The 19,014-nt window shown below is 35.9% G+C and overlaps 2 protein-coding genes across 2 annotated transcripts; both read right to left on the bottom strand.

The window, feature by feature from the left end:
- Window positions 1-602: 602 nt before the first annotated feature.
- On the bottom strand, window positions 603-3,848 carry LOC135649588 (calmodulin-3-like). The gene is made up of 2 exons (XM_065168101.1): window positions 3,634-3,848; window positions 603-1,266 (listed from the first exon to the last, which is right to left on the bottom strand). The coding sequence occupies exons 1-2, from the start codon at window positions 3,818-3,820 to the stop codon at window positions 893-895; spliced, it is 561 nt and encodes a 186-aa protein (XP_065024173.1). The 5' UTR covers window positions 3,821-3,848; the 3' UTR covers window positions 603-892.
- Window positions 3,849-16,394: 12,546 nt separating this feature from the next.
- Window positions 16,395-16,733, bottom strand: LOC135650066 (sigma factor binding protein 1, chloroplastic-like). Its single transcript, XM_065169170.1, has one exon. It carries the CDS (start codon window positions 16,731-16,733, stop codon window positions 16,395-16,397), a length of 339 nt encoding a protein of 112 aa, XP_065025242.1.
- Window positions 16,734-19,014: the final 2,281 nt, after the last annotated feature.

The following is a 19,014-nucleotide window of genomic DNA, read 5'->3' as shown; positions in this document are numbered from 1 at the left end:
TCCAAAGGCAATTGTTTTTAATATTTGTTCTGTTATTATGAATTCCTACAGAACAGTATTGTCTTACATCTGCAATTGCCTGTTTAGTAAACATAAAAAAGATAAAAGGGTATCAAACTTTAAGCAACACTAGAAAACAGGTTTAAGATTGACAAAACAAATATATTACTAGAAATTTCGAACAATCATAAACATTGAAATATTTCTAAAATATCAAAAGATCAGAGAACAAATATAAAAGAAAAAACAAGATGGAGGGATAAATGGCGACCAAGATAAAGTATGCAGGTAATCAGAGAGGAAGCCAGAGGATAGGAGAAGGAAAGACCATCACACACACACACACACTCTCTCTCTCTCTCTCTATATATATATATATAGGACTGTTTTCCTTTTTTCTTTCTCATCTGACTCCCATTAAGTTGACATAGATGTTCTTAAAGATCAAACAAAAGGAAATTGAAGCTTCAGCAGAGTGATGATACATGTTTGTCCAAAGTGCACACTTATGGCTAATCTGGTTTCTTTTTGTGCAAGTCCTTATCAGACTGCACGAGAAGTAATTAGGGGTAATTCCAAGGACCAAAAGAAAAACAAATTGCTGGAAAAAAAACACGAAGTAAAGCTAGTCATTCATGTTTGGTCAAACAAAAATATATCGTAATTGTTCCAAACTTACAGAAGTTGGAAAGAAAGACCCAAGAAAACAAACGTTCCTGAATCCAAAGATCCAAGCAAAAATCATGGGGGCGGATGCACAGAAGAAACACTCTTAACACAACCAGACCACTCAAGCCAACCAAGAGAGAGCCGGAAAGACCCAGAGTTAAACTTCGGCTATTCAATAGCTACCATTTTACAACTCATCCATCCAACTCACTTGGCCATCAACTCACTTGGCCATCATGACTTTAACAAATTCGTCGTAGTTGATTTGGCCATCACCATCGACATCAGCCTCACGTATCATTTCATCGACTTCCTCGTCCGTAAGCTTCTCTCCGAGGTTGGTCATGACATGGCGAAGTTCAGCGGCAGATATGAAGCCGTTTTGGTCTTTGTCAAACACTCGGAAAGCCTCCTTCAGCTCCTCCTCTGAATCTGTATCCTTCATCTTGCGAGCCATCAAGTTAAGAAACTCTGGGAAGTCAATTGTACCATTGCCATCAGCATCCACCTCATTTATCATGTCTTGCAGTTCTGCTTCTGTAGGGTTCTGACCCAATGAGCGCATCACCGTACCAAGCTCCTTGGTCGTGATGCAACCTGTAAAGAGTGCGCTTCAAATATTTGTAACATAATATGGCACTTTCTTCGCAACAGTTTGAAATTGGTAAGTAAAATCTATTTATTTAAAGAGATTTCCATACTTATCCATCAAGCCAAAATTCGGTGAGAAAAATCTCTACTCAAAATGGCAGAGTTTCATTCATGACCTATTTATCTGTAAAGTTGAACTTTTCAAATCATGGACAAACCTTCAATTCTACAAAGATGTTGGTAAGGTTGAAAAAAGGCATGGACTACTTAGATACAACCCAACTATCTGTAAATATTCAAGTCCCCTTGTCTTTGATCTGTAGTGTCTGTAGTGAATAAATATGTCACAGTAGCAGAATGAATCATATACCATTTTAAATGACAGAACAATTGTTCTACAAATTCAAAATCCCAAATGAAGCATACATAGTCCGTGAATGATTTTAACAGGTAGAAAGGTCCCAAAATTAGCATGAAGTAAACTTAGGCGTCGCCATCTCTATCAAATGCTAAAAAAATCCTGATGCTTAGAAATGGGGCACAATTAACGGATCATAAATTTCAATGCAGGTATTTATATGCTGTTTGCCATAAACATCAACCATTAGTGAAGCATCCGAGTATTGATTGACAGAGTTCAAACAAGAAGCAAACAGAACTTTTTTGTGACATAAATAGCAAATAGGTTTAGTTGTAGGCAACTCTCATCAAAACTTCCCCCGACTTATCTACAAATCTTCCACAATGGCGAGAAATGTAGCACCTCCTTTAGACATGACAAACTGCCCTAAACTTCCCTCCTGACTCCAGTATGCAGCTTTTAACTGAGTTCTCTGTATCAACTAATACAAGTACTCATCTTTTCAGTTTTTTTGCATGTGCAAGGAATTCCAATAGTAAGAACGACACTATATGCATAAAGTGAATCAAATAGATTATATAGTGCTCAGTATTAAGAAGTAACAGAACATAAGCAAATCAACTGTCGATATCTTCAGGTTCCCTTTATACTTTGTCAGGAATCCACCTAAAATTCCGTATTCAACTCTGTTCCTTTCTTGAAGCAGTTCTTGCTACCAACGAAAAGATAACATTGCAATATTTCTATCTACTCACATGTTTATGAATGCAAGAGAATACACCTCTAGAGTTGAATATAATGTCAATCAAATATCACAAACAACAACATGACATTACTATTATGTGAGGCAGACTTCATATTGTATTGACCTTTCTTTGACTTTGTTGACAAAATCAACATGATTAATACCCTAAGATCAGAGGCTTCCATCTAGCAAAGGATGTCATCCGCATTCTTGTTCAGCATATCACAAGTTAGACTATGATCAAGTTGGCTACTTGAGCATTTTGAAATGTTCATGCTTGTTGGATAATCAAGCACCCTCATTATGTCACCATATATGTGTATACATATGCATATCTATCTTAACTATAGCTTTATATTCCGGTAGCAGATAAACTAACTTCCCCATTTGCCCTTTTCATTTTCAAATAAAAAGCTAAGTTACCAAGACCAACCATCCAGTCCTGAAGCTGCATCCAGGATTTCAAGACTGTCTTGATCCAATTCTTTATAAAGCAGCCAAAAAAACAAGTTAAAAAGAACAGTACCAGATTGTATTCCTTCAAATCATTCACATTTTATATCTGCAGAATTAAGACAAATGGCATGATGGATTGTAAAGTAAGATCTTCAGGCTACTAAATGTCGTTTTAGATCAAGCTGAGATGTGAAGGTTTTTGCTGACACGATCATATTGTACATTCACTTATCTACTCAAATTCGTAATCATATGGAAAATTCTTCTCCGAAATCAGGCCTTCTGCATAACTTTTTGAATACTTCAATTGACTATTTTAGCATGTAAATAAAGAAAAAAACAAACAACCACCTTTTTTTTTGTTGCAGTCTTAACTCTGTCACTAAATCCTCTTCTTAAAATAAATGAAAGGCTTGGGTGATCTATAAATATCTTTGAAGCAGATCTAGAAAAATCAATCAATCATGGATTCACGTAATAACATATCCAAATGCTTGTGGCGATCATCTATCTATCTAAAAGGATAATAGATCGAGAGGGTTAAATGGGACACTATTGTCTTGATATCTGTCTAAAATTTAAGAGAAAGTGAAATAACCATACAAGCCTTTATCCATTTTATCAACCATCAAGAAAACCCCAAACTCGAGCCGTTTATTGGAATAAACCTAACCCGTGATCGTGGGATCAAACACCAGATCCGATCGAAGAAATGTGGAAACCAAGTAAAGGAAGACCATCAAAGCACAACAGCTGCACAGATCTAGCGGTAACAAAGGATGACAACAGAATGGGATCGAGAGGATCAGACCATCGCCGTCCTTGTCGAACAAGCTAAAGGCTTCCTTGAACTCGGCGATCTGGTCGTCCGTAAGCTGCTCCGCCATGCCTCCTCCGCAATCGACCTCACAAAGACGAGAAGGAAGAGAGGAGAGAAAGAGAGATCCGTGAAGGAATGGGAGGAGGAAAAGGGAGCGTGACTTCGCCGGCGATGGCATACTTCCCACACGCTCTTATAACCGGACGTGACATCTTCCTTCTGCCGAACGCACCCTCTTCGTGTTGCCAAATATGCGAAATGACGATTATAACTCCAAAGCAGCTCAAGCCTTATCCACTCGTGATATTGCACGACACGGTGTTTACCCACGAAAACTACCCGGTCCCATCTTACGGATGTCCGGACTTCGAGGCCCACACGAACCTCCAAATTGAGAGACAGGTTCGGCGGGTAACCTGTGAACTGGTAGAATAGGTCGTTTATATCGCAGGGAGCCCTTCGCGATGGCCACATCCCAGACAAGGGTAAAATAGTCATTAAGGGCGAGAGCACAATAGGGATTATATCGTAATTTGGTGCTCCTCTTTCTTCCCACAATATTCTTACGGTCTCACTTTATCTGGGCATTTGATGGATAAAATACCCGTTCTACCCTCAACGCGGATTGAACGCGGAGAGGGTCCAGAACGGGAGTGACGGTGCCATGTCAAGTGCCGTTCCACGTTCCGTTCCCCGGATGCCAGCTAAATAGCCATCCGGAGATAAGACCAAATCTGACCGTTGATCGCAGAACGAACATGGCATCCTCTCCGTCCAATGTACCTTGCCTCATATCTTAATTATCCCAATCACCATAAAATAACAAACTTAAATTGTTGTTGTTATTATTATTATTATTATTATTATTATTATTATTATTATTATTATTATTATATTTTACTTTAAATGAACCCAATAAATATTAAGCTAATGTAATGATGAAGTTGAGATTCAACTTGAGGGCATTAATAATGTCACTCTCCGAAAGGAAAAAGGTCACTTCAACCCCTCTTTAACTTCACATTATTAAATGGATGGCAAATGGTTTGGGTTCTTTGACAATTTTAAATCTTGGAAAAAAAAGAAAAAGAAAGCCACTAGATATTATAGATTGTTAAGTAGATATAGAAGCGCCTAAGTCTCCGCAAGAAATAAAAACTATTGTAATAGATTTATGTTGATCTTAATTGATTAACTTAATCAAATTTAGTTTAACAGGGAGAAATCCAATTTCTTCCATGTGCAAGCTGAATTCTACATAGAAATATGAATTTTCTTTCTTCCTATGATTTGGATTAACTAAAGTTGAAACTATGTTATCATAAAATATATTAAAGGAATAATTTGAGTAATATAAATTACATTTATTGTTTACAAGGAGAACAACTTCGTGTATAAAGTTTATAACATATATTTGTCCTCTAATTATCATAAATTACCTGAACCTTTAATTATTGGTAGGATGTATTAGTAATAAATAGTAATTCATAAAAAAAGATGTTTAATTGTGACTTTTTTTTTTCTGGTCATTGGATTACAATTTCAGTCATGAGTTTTTGAAATTGATGTTTTGATGTTCTGTCTTAATTCAAATATAATAAAAAAGTATTTTTTTGCATATTATGTGTAGAAATTAGAATAATCTTTGGGAGAGAAAATTTATAATTATTTTATGTTTATCGTAAGTCGTATATTCTCTTTGAAAAATTCTTTTTTGTGCGTCGGACGAGGCTTTTAGCATGCTAAAATTAAAACATCGATTAAGCAAAACAATCAGGAGACATAACAATGTGGCTTGCACATCTATCTACAATAACATAGTGGTCATCATTATTTTTCTCTATCAATAGTATATCTTTGCCTATCTGTGTATGTGAGTGCATGTGATACCTCTGCAATTTTTCAGTCCAAATAAAGTGGTGCACCATTAGCAATTTGTAATAATTTAGGTAAGTTTGGTGGTGGTAATGAAAATGATGATACTTTAATCCAAAAGATTATTATTTGATATTAAGAATTGATCAAATCTATCTGTTTTACAAGTTTCAGATTTATTTTTATTCATATTTAATTAAGTTCCCTGTCACAAATTTAAAACCATCTTTTTATTTTTTCTTGTTCTTTCATTCACACAGTTTTCATTATCATTTTCAATGAAGTTGGATAGGTATATAATTGAAATTGACTACCACCATGCCATTTACCATCTTACTCTCTATCATGGAAATCAAGAAAACTAGTACACCGGGGAAGCTTGTTTCCTTATGATATGAGAATCCATGATTTAAATTTCAAAGAGTCTTCCTAAATCTAAAGATAAAATTACATACATTCATCATCTCTAAATCTCATATGGGTCATCCTTAGTAATATTCTCCAACACATCTTAATTGCCAATCTATCTACAATGAATTTGCGCCAGAAAAGTTGCCCTTTACTTTTCCCATGTTTAGATTATGTGATTCTGTTTATTAAACATAATATATGACTGAAAGGCTGGCGGCGAGCTTTTGGATGGTCCTCGTGAAAAGAGGGTTTTAATATTAACTTATAATATGAAGTACGGAAGAAATATTGGATGATGCTTTTACTATACTTCAACGTACGTTTGCTTGTGATTCTATTTAATTGAATAAGATATATTATAAATTTAATTTTATTTAATTGAATTAGATATATTATAAATCAGATTAGATTCTGATTATAATTATTGATAAATAGAGATAAAATCTATCTATACTCTCACCTATAAATATATAAGATATCCTAAGAACTCAATATATATGATAACATAATACGACATGATCTATTTTTATTTTCCTCTGATATCTATTCTATCATTATAGTGATAATATAAAAAATGAGATGAGAGAAGAAGATTTGTCTAAAACTCTTTACAGATTGATGTTGTTATGTTATATCGGTAAAGATTGATGTTGTTATGTTCTAACTATAGAATGTGTTTTATGAATCAAATATAAGTATTTCTAAATGATATCAAAAGATATGCACGATTAATATTTGATATATGATTATTTGATTTCATGGTATTAAAGTTATCTTATATAATAGTAGTATGAGTATAATTTTTATGTCTACAATTGATATTAAAATCTATTATTTTTATGTTTAATGAAATAATGCTTGATGATTTAATGAATTAATTATGCATGATGATTTGAAGTCTTAATGATTTTTGTGATGAATCTTATTTTTCAGTTTTAAACATAATGCATGATTTTGACATAAAAAAAAACTTGGGCATGTATGAAATCATTAACATGAATTGAAACACATATGAATTGAAACACATAAAAATCAAATGTATTTTTTTTAATAATTTATTTATCATTGTCTTATCTATTTTTTAATAAGAGATTGATAAATTTATTTATATCATTTTGAATATCCTGAAAGTGATTTTGATGATTTGATAATTTGAATTTGAATGAGTTTTATTTATATCATGATATTAAATTCTCGGAATCATAACTTAAGATTTTCTTTACATGAATCAAGATCTCTTACTTTTTATTTTCGTATGATTCTTATATTTTATTAAAGAAAATATTTATCTAAATGAATCATGATTTTTCTCTTCATTTGTCAGAATTCATGACTTATAAATTTTTTTGAAGATCTTTTACTATTTGAACTCCTAAGATTTCGTTTTGATTATTTAAAAGAAGATTTGTCAAAATAAATCATGTTTTTTTGTATTCACATGATCTTTGATATTATCTTTTATAACATAATTTTTATTTTGTATAATTCCTTTATATTCATAAATTATATACCTCATCACCAAATTTATTTTTCTTGATATTTTTCATGTGATGACTTGAACATTTACACCATTGTGTTCTTCCTTTCTTCTTTTTGACAATAACAAAGTGTCACGGATAAAATTCTAAACATGATGTTTACTATAATACTTATGTATGTCCATATTTTTTGGTTTGTTCTTTGCATAGCATATAGAGAGATAATTGAAGGCTTCACAACCCTATTTTAGTTGGGTTTGGTGGTCGTTTTAGGTTTATAAATAAAGGTTGTGTCATATGGACACTTGTGAGAGATATTCGGTCTGTAGTGGACCTTTTTGACTATTTATTATGTAACTGTTCAGAGCTTGTAAAGTCTATTTGTAATTTGCATTGTCTATGAAGTGTCTCCTAAAATGTTTACTTGTGGATCCCAAGTGAGGCGTTGTCTCTAACCCATTTTCTCTTTTGTAAGTTCCTAAGGGACCATGGGAGGTTTTAGGGAGGTTGACCTTTGTGAACGGACATGCAAGGGTGCCGCATGACTTAGGCAAAACTAGCTAAGTCCATGTCAGATGGTATCAAAGCGGGACAAGCACTCATTAAAACACTTGGCATGCAAATATGGGGGACCTACCGGGGCTGCGTTGAGGCCAGTTAACACATGCGCGACCATTTGAGGGAAAATAGGCATGGAGATGTAGGAAAAATGAGTCGCTCGGGGGGAGCAAGCATATGAGATTGACATTCAAAAGAATGACTAACCCTTCATGCAAGAGGTACCACAAGAATAAGCAAGCTTGGAAGAATGCGTAGCGTACAAATGTTGGGATGGCTGAATTCGAGCTACAGCTCGATGTTGACAACTATACTTGATGGTGTTCAAGGCAAGCGAGGCGCTTGATAAAGGATGAGATCATGCAAGGTGGAATAGGTTGCTCAGCGACCGAAAGAGTTGTGCAAAGCTCATGGTGGTGAGAGGAATTGCTAACTCGAAGAATTCAGTACTCATGTAAGGGTTTGTATCCGAACGATGGAATGTTCATGGCCATCCCAAGATGACCAAAACTCGATGCCATGAAGCATTGAAACTTTCTCTTCGGCATGAGAAGGATACGTCTAGAGGAGGCTGAAGTGTGCATCGAGTTCTGCATATTGTTAGGCCTTGAGTGGTGCAGCGAGGGCTATATTGATGTGGAGTCACAATCTAACAAGTGCATTTGTAGGAGACAAAATAATGCACAGTTTGTTCAGCAAGTCAGAGTAGTCCAAGGGGATTGGTGGTCTCTGAAACTTTCAAAGGGAAGGAAACAAAGAGAGATGTTGCTCCAACGGGATAGATATCTAGGAGGGATAAGTCTCGGTTCTCTAGAGGGAGAATCAGTGCAATAGACCGCACATGTTGAGGAAGAGTACCTAAAAAACAATAGCTCCACGAAGCTCAATAGACCAAGTGAGCGACGAGGAGTCGTCACATGATCTCGCTTGAGAGAATGCATTGGTGGATGCATTACATGATCAAGTGGGGGAGTGACCCAACGCAATACAAATGAAGGCACACTTGGAGTTGATATGGAGATCAGACTCAAGGGAGGGCGCAAGGGTCACCATCAACTCAATGCAAAATGAGGAGCGGAGCAACTTGGGTGTAACTTGGCGAAGTACCCAAGCTATATGAAGGGAGCCGACATAGAAGATGAAACATAGAGTGGAGGTATAGAGCTTTCCTTGAACAGAGGTCAAGGACATGAACTCTTGCAGAAGTAAGAGCAGGATCATATTGTTCTATGGGTCCTTCATTCTGATGGAGCAGACTCATCTTGCATGGTGCCAAAGACGAAGAGAACTTCTAGGCACATGCACCTTATCTCGTAAAAGCATTTGACGGAGGAACTAAGGCGACTTAACTTGCGGAGGCGAAGTTGGGTTCAAAAGACCTTAGCATGGGGTAAGAGGATGCAGAAGTGAGTACTCTTGAAGAATATACCACAATGTTGCCATTCAAGTTGCCATGAAGGAAGTGGTGCATAGCGGAGATTGTGCTGGTAGGGGCAGAGGCCCAAGATCCAAACAATGGTGCACCATTTTCAACAAAGTCCGTGGACTTCGAGAGCTACTAGGCGATGGATTGTCTTAGAGTTGTGTTTCATCTGAGTGTGACCCGAGAGTGGGTGGACGAATATCAATTGCCAAAGGAGCGAACAAAATTGAAGGTGGAAGAGACCCTACGATGTATTGGCTGAGATCACACATGAAGAGATCACAATTCGAGTTCATCCCACAAGATCAGAATGTAATGGAGATTTCACTAGGAGGTGACATGGTGTAGTGGATCATGGTGGAATAGTTCGTGACAATGCGATACACACAAATCTAGTCCTATGAAGGACTATATCATACGGAGGTATGATCAGGAGCTATTGGGAGCTCCACTTCGGTGAACAACACGATGGCAAGAAGGGCTATGGATTCAAAGAGTGCAGGTCATGGTATCATAGAGGCGGGTCTATTAGGATTAAGAGCGTCACCAAGAGGGGGGGGGGGGGGGGTGAATTAGTACAGCAAAAAATTCTTCAATTTCGTAAAAGATTTCGTATGTTCAATGGAAATCGATTCCGAAAAATAGTAACTTAAAACGTAAGAGAGTGAAAGTGTAGTGAAAGCAAGATGAGGAGGAGAAGCAGTTTGCTATGAGATGATTTGCAATTAAAGTAAATTGCTTAAAACAAAATGCAAACCAGAATTTAGAGTGGTTTGGTCAATATGACCTACATCCACTTTCGGATCCCTCCTCCATTGAGGTCATCAGTGTTCACTAAAGGCCTTCCTTCAATCGGTGAAGATCAATCACCTTTTATACCTCTTTCTCCTTTCGTCAGGTTTAGGAGATAACCCTTACAAGTCCCACACCTCTCTTGAATGATCTCAAAAACTTAGAAAGGGAGGAGGACTCTAGCACTTGTTTACAATACTTTTATACCCAATAACTCAAGATTATAATCACACTTTAGTGCCTTTTCATGCTGAAAAGGGTGGGGTATATATAGGCTCCAATGACTTTCAAAAATGGAGCCAAAAAGTGTCTCATCTTGGATTTTTGGGGTACTAGCGGTACCACCGCCATTATTGGGCGGTACCACCACTTGACTCCTGACACTAGGTGGTACCACCGCTGGCAGCAATAACTACCGGCGGTACCACCACTCAGTCTAGGCGGTACCACTGTCTAGACTATCTGGGGTGCTATTTTCTAGGCGGTGCCATCGTCGGCCAGGAATTCAACATCTTGGTTGGGCCTTGACTCTGGCATAAACCGACCTAACTCCTAGCCCAATTGGCCCCTAATAGAGTTGATGGGATTACCTCCCAAATCAACTTGTTCTAACTACGATTTAAGGCAACCATGGTCTGATACGTCGATTTTTCACTCAGCGATCTTCCGACGAACTTTTTGGCGAGTCTTCTGGTGAGCTTTCGGCAAACTCCCAACCAACTTTCGGCTAGTCTTCTGGCAATCTTTCGACAAGCTTTCGACGAGTCTTCCAACGTGCTTCCGATGATCTCTCGATGAACTCTCGGTGAGCGCCCGATATATCGTCCGAGTCTTTGACTCTGGCCCATCATCTGCTTTATACATTACTACTATCGTAGTTAATCCTGCACGCTTATCTCAACACATGGATTAGATCAAATAATTGATCAATTGATTTCATCATCAAAATCTGAGATTTAACAATCTTCTCCTTTTTTATGATGATAACCAATTGGTGATGGAGTTAATCTTAACTCCTCCTATCTATATGCCATAATTGAGAAAATGTACTCTTGAATTCAACGTTTTTGAATTCAAGCATCAAATTGATAATTTAGACTTATTATCATCATGCATATCATGATTCATCGATAGAAATGATGTCAAGACATGACATCCATTTTTGAGTCAAAATCATAGAAATTTTTAGCATCAAAGTGAGCATGATATCGAAAGAAATTTTCAGCATCTAGGTAAGCATGATATCATACTAATCATTTGAAGAGATAACATGGAAATCAAAGCATAGAATTGTAATCATCAAAGTAACATTTTGAGTTTACAACATTAAGGTAAACAACATAGGATTACAACATCAAAGTAAGCAGAATAAAAAAAGCGAATTTCATCCATTTCTCCCCCTTTGTCATCAGCAAAAAGTCACAATTAATTATTTAGATGGTGGCCAGTCAAAATGTCTAAACAGAGTATTGAGTTGTTGATGAATATGCTACAGCTCAGTCAAAATTTGGTCTTAGCGTTGTTCAAGTCGATCTTGCCATGGTTCAAATCGATCCATCCGAGTTCCTATGTCGTCGATAGATGAGGGAGGTGCTTGCTCTACTGGAGGTGATTCCTCAAAGGGACCAGTTGGAGGAGATAGATTACCCCTAAAAATTGGTATTTCAGGTTCTAGTTCGGTTTGGAGGGGATCAGTCATCTAGGTAGTCTAGTCCATATACCATTTCTAAATGTATATCTCATCTGTCAAAGTAGATTTCTATTTATGATACTAAATTTGTCTAGTTTTATAACTTCATCGTCAGGTGAAATGGCAATATCATAGGCATGGATTAGTCTTATGATTAAGCCACCATATGGAAGCATCATGTCCTTTTTTGATAGTTCTATCATGTTTTGTTGGATTAGGTAACCAAAACAATTATTATATCTCTTCATAATCCAATACATGGTACCTAGTTCCATTTGGCTTATTTCATCATGATAATATTGCTTCGGGAGAATGATACTTATCAAGATGTGATGAAGTATTTTGGTGCTTAAAGGTAGTAAATGTTCGTAGCTTTTTGGAAGAATCGTTAAGTTAGGATTGCCAAAAATTGTTCCTAAGGTATCATTGTAAGTAGTCCCAACTGTTTTATTATCCCATTGTCCTCTAAAATAACACTATCTTTCTTTTACTGGAATTCTTATGATGTTGCAAATGGTTCTATCTGTAATAGGTATATGATTTCCTAATAGATAGGTAAATACCCTTTCATCTTCATCTACATGTAAATTATTGTAAAATAGTCTAACAAGTCTGGGGTAGATAGGTTCATTCATTTGAAGGATTGGGAGAATGTCTAGATTAGCAAACCATTGAATAGGTTCCAAATCACTTAATTCATCTAAATCAACATATTTACCCTTATGAATATGTCTAGACTCTATTGATGGAAATTTTAGGGTATGTTGATTAGAATTAAAAAGTAAGAAGTCATAATTTTCATCTAATCTCCTATTCCCTTTGTCCCTAGAGGATCTTCTAGAGGCCATGAGACTAAACACATAAATGAAGAGAGAACTACACATAAGAGGCAAGATCTATTAATAAATTGAGAGAAAAGGTTTGAGAATTACCTTTGTAGTAATCTAATTTACAAGTTTAGGAGATAACCTTTTACAATCCTCTTTTACAAGGTATCCGTCATACACCTCTCTTAGAATTCTCTCTAAGTTTTAGAACGAGGGAACTCAACTTTCTAATAAGGTTTACAACTTTAGAATTATAGAGTTTTGCTCACTTTCTTGCTACTCCTTATAAGAATAGCTGAGGTATTTATAGACTCCAAATGGCTTCAAAACTTGGAGTCAAAATTCAAATCCCCAAGATTTAGGGGTACGAGTGCTACCACCGCCTGCACTGGGCAGTACCACCGCCTAGAAGGGTACCGCCTAGAAGATTGTATCTAGGCAGTACCACCGCCCAGATTGGTGGTACCATCATTTGATAGTCTCTCAAAGACTGTGTCTGGGCGGTGGTTACCGCCCAGACTAGCGATACCACCGCTTGACATAGTCTCACAGATTGTTCCATGACAGTTTCACATATTGGGTCACTGTTTGGACCTTTTCACTTAGCCCAACATAGCTTAAACTTGAGCCCAATTGGCCCCTAATTGAGTTGGCCCAATTCCAACCCAATTACGCCTAATATCTACTTCGATCTTGACAACTATTACAAAGCTAATCAAATGTTGTTTGGCATGTCATTGATTCATCGATGCCTCATCCAATTCTTCGGCGCATCATCCTCTCTTGCAGCCTATTGCCCAATCGGCCAATTGACCTCCGTAACTCTGATTTCCTTGGCATAATTTTCGCTCTTCTTGGCTCGATGCGCAATCCCATGTCCTGAGGCCTTCTGTCGATACGTCGACCGATCCTTCGGCTCGACGTACAATCTTCTGACATGTTCTACTCTAGCCCAACATGATTCTTCTTGCTTTAATTATCTTTTCTAATCGAAGCTAGTCCTGCATCACTCAAAATGCAAATTAGATCATTAACACATCAAATTGTTTCATCATCAAAATTCGAGATTTAACATGGTCGACATGCCGGAAGGACTTCGTGACATAAGTTCAAGCATTGGGCCAAAAGATCAGACATTACACTAAAGGAGATCGGATGTTACAGAAGGTCAATATGCTGATTGGGCAATACGCCAAGGCGATGACGATGTGTCGAAGGATCATATGAATCAATGATATATCGGACAACATAGGATTCATGCTTCTAATCATGTGTGTCTAGATCAAAGTAGTCTAGGTATAATTAAGTTAGTTTCAGGTGTAACTAGGCTAACTCAATTAGGGGCTTATTAGACCTGATTTGGGGTTGAGTTGGGCCCATTGGGAGGCTGATTCAGTGACCCATAGATGGGTCAAGTGGTGGCACCGCCAGAACAAGTGGTGGTACCACCAAGATACAATCTCTCAAATTGTATCAAGCAGTGATACCACCCAATGTCAGTTTGGCAAGCAGTAGTATCACCCAGATTGGACAATAGTACCACCAGTTGTCAAGGGTGCAAGTGGTAGTGCCACCCAATACTAACGGTGGGACCGCCAATACCACTGAAATCGAGGATGTGATATATTTTTGCTCCACTTTTGAAGTCATTTGGGGTCTATAAATACCCCACTCTTTTCTACTTGAGGCAGCAATAAATTGAGTAGAAAGAGAAAATAATACTTGAGTGAAAAAGTATTATAATCTCTTTTAAAATTTAGAGTATCTGAGTGAGGTCTAAGTGTGAAAGAGAAGTGTAAAGGTTCTCTCCTGAGCCTGTGAAAAGGAGAAAGAGTTGTAAGAGGGTAGTTGATCTTATCGAAAGAAAATCAATAATGAATGTCGATGGCCTTGACGGAAGAAGAATCAGGAGTGGACGTAGGTCGGGGCAACCGAACCACTATAAAATCGGTTTGCATTTCTATTTATACTTTTTATTCATATTGCTTACTAATTTAGTTGCTCACTATTTTTATGCATGTTGTAAGTTAAACATCTTTTTGATACGGGTTTGATTGAACGATATTTTTGATTCGTCGTAATTTTTACGAAAGCACTAATTCACCCCCTCTTAGTACCGAAATGGTCTTAACAGAAGAGAGTATGATATTGATGACATATAACCATTATGACTTGTATTGGTAGTCAGATTTAATAAAATATTATTATATTTATTTGACTTGTTGACTTATTTTAAAATTCATGACCATGCATAAAATATTTTTTAATTTTTCTAAAATTGAATTGATAAAATTATTTTTAAATAAACTTTGGATTTATTTACTTTGATTTTAATTATTTTATATCTTATAAATTAATGAGTAAGTGAAAAAATATTAGATAAGATATATTAGAAATATGAGTAGATTTTGATTATGGTTATTAACCAATAAAAAGAAAGTCATAGGATTTTTTAGGATATGACCTCTCTTGCCTATAATATATAGGATATCCTAAAGACTTAATACACCGTATAACATAATATATCTATTCTCATCTCTCCCTAATTTCTATTTCATCACTCATGATGGTTCTTTAAGAGATAAAAAGAGAGGAGATTGATATTGCTATGTTTTATGGATCAAACTATGAATGATATTCTGAATAGCATTGAAAGGTAGTGACATTCGATATATGATTATTTGGCTTTAGATTTGATATTAAAATTATTCTGTATAATAACAATAATATGAATACAGTTAAATTAACACAATTAACTACCTAAAACTATACTAAGTGTATGGACACCCATAAGAAAGTTCATGATAGCTGACTTGGCTACCTGGTTGATAAAAGAACACAATTGCCTTAACTATGATAGCTCACTTGGCTACGTGGTTGATAGCATCATCTTATCTATCTAACCTATCAATTATGAAAGCAAGTGAACTACCATAAGTGTTTTATGAATAGTGGACAGCAAAGCAAAAGAACGGAACATCAATGAGCATTAACTCAACCTTATAACACTGGTTTTAATTAAACATGTATAGATCAGGAGAAGATTAATGGAAACATAAGAAATTAGAAAAAAAAAAAAAAGATGTTTTATTTTTTCTTAAATAAGGAGAATATCAATATTGAGAAGACTTAACATATATTAATAGATGGTGTCCCAAATACTGATAGAGAATACTAGTGTTATATGTTTTGTTACCTACAAGAATTTTATTGTATAAAAGGAATTTTTAGTTACTAGGGATGTAGTGAGAAGGTAATTAAGTAGAGGTCTTGTGCAAAAATGTTGTTCATTTTTGTAAGAAAAATCACTTCCTTTTCATAAATCCCAACTTTTATTTGGAAGATATATAATTTATGTGGCCAGGATGCATAATATATGGGTAAAAGAATTGTTTATGAAGGAATTCCATGAGATGCTACTCCACTTCATTCACCACTACACATAAAATCTTATATACATCTCCTATATTTCTATCATCCCAATGCCTTCCAATAACCCATGGCCAAGCATGTTTGATCTTTTCATAAGAAGATCACACTCAAATAAGAGTTTACTTGCAAGTGCAATGGAAAGAACAGTAATACTACCAAAGGAGGAATATATACAGAATCCTTGGGAGAACACCACCATGATGGAGTCACACTTGTTAAACTCCCAACGTCCTCTTACTTGAGGATTGGAGCTAGTACAGCGTCGGCTACATGAATCCAGAAAAGCTCTCCAGCATTCGTGCAACAAACGCCTCATCAAACGCTTCGATCGGAGCCACCAAGCTGTTCTCCTGCTCCACGTTGCAGCTGACGCCATGATTCGACGGGGTCGAGCTCGCCGCCGAGGGAGATGCAGACGCTGTCGAGGAGTCATCCGTCGTTTCGAGCACCGAGTCCCGGCCGGTGAGCCTCTGAACGAGGGAGCGGAAGGTGGCTGCGGTGGCGGTCACCCTCATGGGGTCCGAGATGTACACCACCTTGATCGGGGTCTTCTTGGCCGCCTTGGACCGCTTGAGGCACTTGGGGTGGACGCCCAGTCTCTCCATCGCCAGGAACTCCGAAGGATGAAGCGGAGGAGATTTTTATGGTGCAGAGTCGTGGTTTTGGGAGAGGAGGGTATGCGGTTTCTGGGAAGAGACGGAGGGAGGATAAAGAAATGTTATCAGAGCAGGGCGTGGTTACTGTGCATCCAATAAAGATTCGTGCACACACCTATATATACAGAGAGAGAGAAAGAAAGAGAGAGAGAGAGAGAGAGAGAGAGAGGGAGAGGTGTAGAGGAGCAATCAATGGGGCAATAATATTCTGGTATTTGGCTTTCGAGAAAGATATTGGTAGGACATAATGACGTAGTAGTTGGGTTGAAGATGACGACGATTAGATCCTGAAGGGAAGTTATTGTTGGATTTGATGTCGGGTGGTTCACATGGATTGCAGCGTAGTTAGCAATAGAAAGAAAGGGAACCACAAATCATACTTTGTGAATCCGAATTCAATATATGCGTCAAAATAATCCGTATCAGAAACACACACGTATATATATATATATATATATATATATATATATATATATATATATATATATATATATATATATATATATCACATGATCATCTTTTATTTGCACTTCATTTGACCTACTAAGTTGAACTTTATACATGGATATATGATTAAAGTAGTATAAATTATGTTTTCACCAACTACCATGACTAAATCATAATAAATCTGATGATTATGAAACCTGAAAGGTGGGGCTACACTGATCCATTGTTTTTTTGTATTGCATTCAATCATGTTATAATAACATTCAATAAGTTTAAACATAATAACTTTTTCAATGTGTTAGATAGTTTAGTTGGTAAAAAAATTGTTGTTTTTTTTTTAGGGTCTTGAGTTGCTTTCGTCACTTATCTTATTTAAAAAAAATGTAAACATGATAAACTTCATCTTTTAAAATTGAGAGTTTGATATTTGCATTCGATAACGAAGTTAAAACTATCATAATCAACATTAGGCGAAGAAGATATAGTTTGTTCATATTGTTTAAGTTTTTCTTGTATTTGGAAGTATAAGTGGGTTATGATCATTATTTATAAACTCCATTATGTCGGAATAGATAGAACATATATGCTTAGATTGCCGCTGAGAAGATACTTAAAACTAGTGGTTAACAATTTATATATATATAATTTTATTATAAATATTTTATGTTCATAATTAGATAATATATATATATATATATATATAATAATAATAATAATGAAAAACCTTTGACTTGGGTCAGTCCACCACTTGTTAGGTTGATTAGGGATAATTCTTTTTTTTTGTAGAACTGCTTAAGATTTCAGCTAAAAAAAGGAAATAATTTTTCATTAAATCAATTGAATGGATCAGTCTTCCCATATGAGAAGCTCATCAGTTCAACTGTAATGGGTTTCAATCATAAATTGGACATGGGTCATATTGAGTAATGATCAGATTAATATGATTGGACCGATCTGTTGTTTTCTTGGTCCATGCTCAATCCAATTAAATGAAGACTTAAAATAAACCCCATTCTAGTTCCCAATTTTTAGGGTTTTGGACTCAGACCAACCCACCCCATTCCAAACCCTACTAAAAAATTATAGGGAATAAAAATTAGTAGGTACAACACCAAGAATTGCAGCCAAACACTGATGACCTTTGGATGTGATCCACTGTGCTACGTTTAAGCTGCTTCAATGAGGTCACCATCAATTTCTCTCTCTGCATCCCACATTTGTTAGTCTCTCCAATGATTCCTCTCCTTGATAGTACTATTTCACCGGTTTTTTAATGCCACTACATGAAGGCAAACCTCCTCCCATATGATGTTAAGATTAATTCAAATAATTAAAATTAAATAAAATTAAAAATTAAGATTTAGATTTAAAATAAATAGATTATGATGAAAAGATTTATTTGAGATATGATAGATTTTTTTATTATTTTAAAAAACTAATGTTTTATCTTTTAGTCAATATAAATAGGTACCTTGGATCAATTAAAAAACACCATAGATTTGAAGTACTTTTAGTTTTTTCTATTATTCTCTTCCTCTTCTTCTTGAAATTTTGTAGAAAAGCCAAAAGTGTAGTATCAGAGCCAACAATATGGTTTCAAATAAGATCAATAGTATGATATTAGAGCCAAAGAAGATCAATAGGAGTATATCGATTAAAAAAAAGAATATGGCAAGCATCGGAGTTTGTTCTTAATTTACTTCTTCCTATCTTTAAAGGTAATTATCAATTTTGAACTATTAATATGAAAACCCTATTTATTTCATAAGAATTATGAAATTTG

The sequence above is a fragment of the Musa acuminata genome, chromosome BXJ3-9, assembly GCF_036884655.1.
Source record: "Musa acuminata AAA Group cultivar baxijiao chromosome BXJ3-9, Cavendish_Baxijiao_AAA, whole genome shotgun sequence".
NCBI classification, from domain to species: Eukaryota; Viridiplantae; Streptophyta; class Magnoliopsida; order Zingiberales; family Musaceae; genus Musa; species Musa acuminata.
Note: the sequence above shows the minus strand (reverse complement) of the source record. Positions and strands in the feature narration are given on the sequence as shown.

Excerpts from the sequence above, each read along its gene's own strand:
- LOC135649588 (XM_065168101.1), bottom strand. The coding sequence starts at position 3,820 with ATGCCATCGCCGGCGAAGTCACGCTCCCTTTTCCTCCTCCCATTCCTT. Across the intron at positions 1,267-3,633 it reads GTTCGACAAGGACGGCGATG|GTTGCATCACGACCAAGGAG; the intron begins GTCTGATCCTCT and ends CACTCTTTACAG.
- LOC135650066 (XM_065169170.1), bottom strand. The coding sequence starts at position 16,733 with ATGGAGAGACTGGGCGTCCACCCCAAGTGCCTCAAGCGGTCCAAGGCG.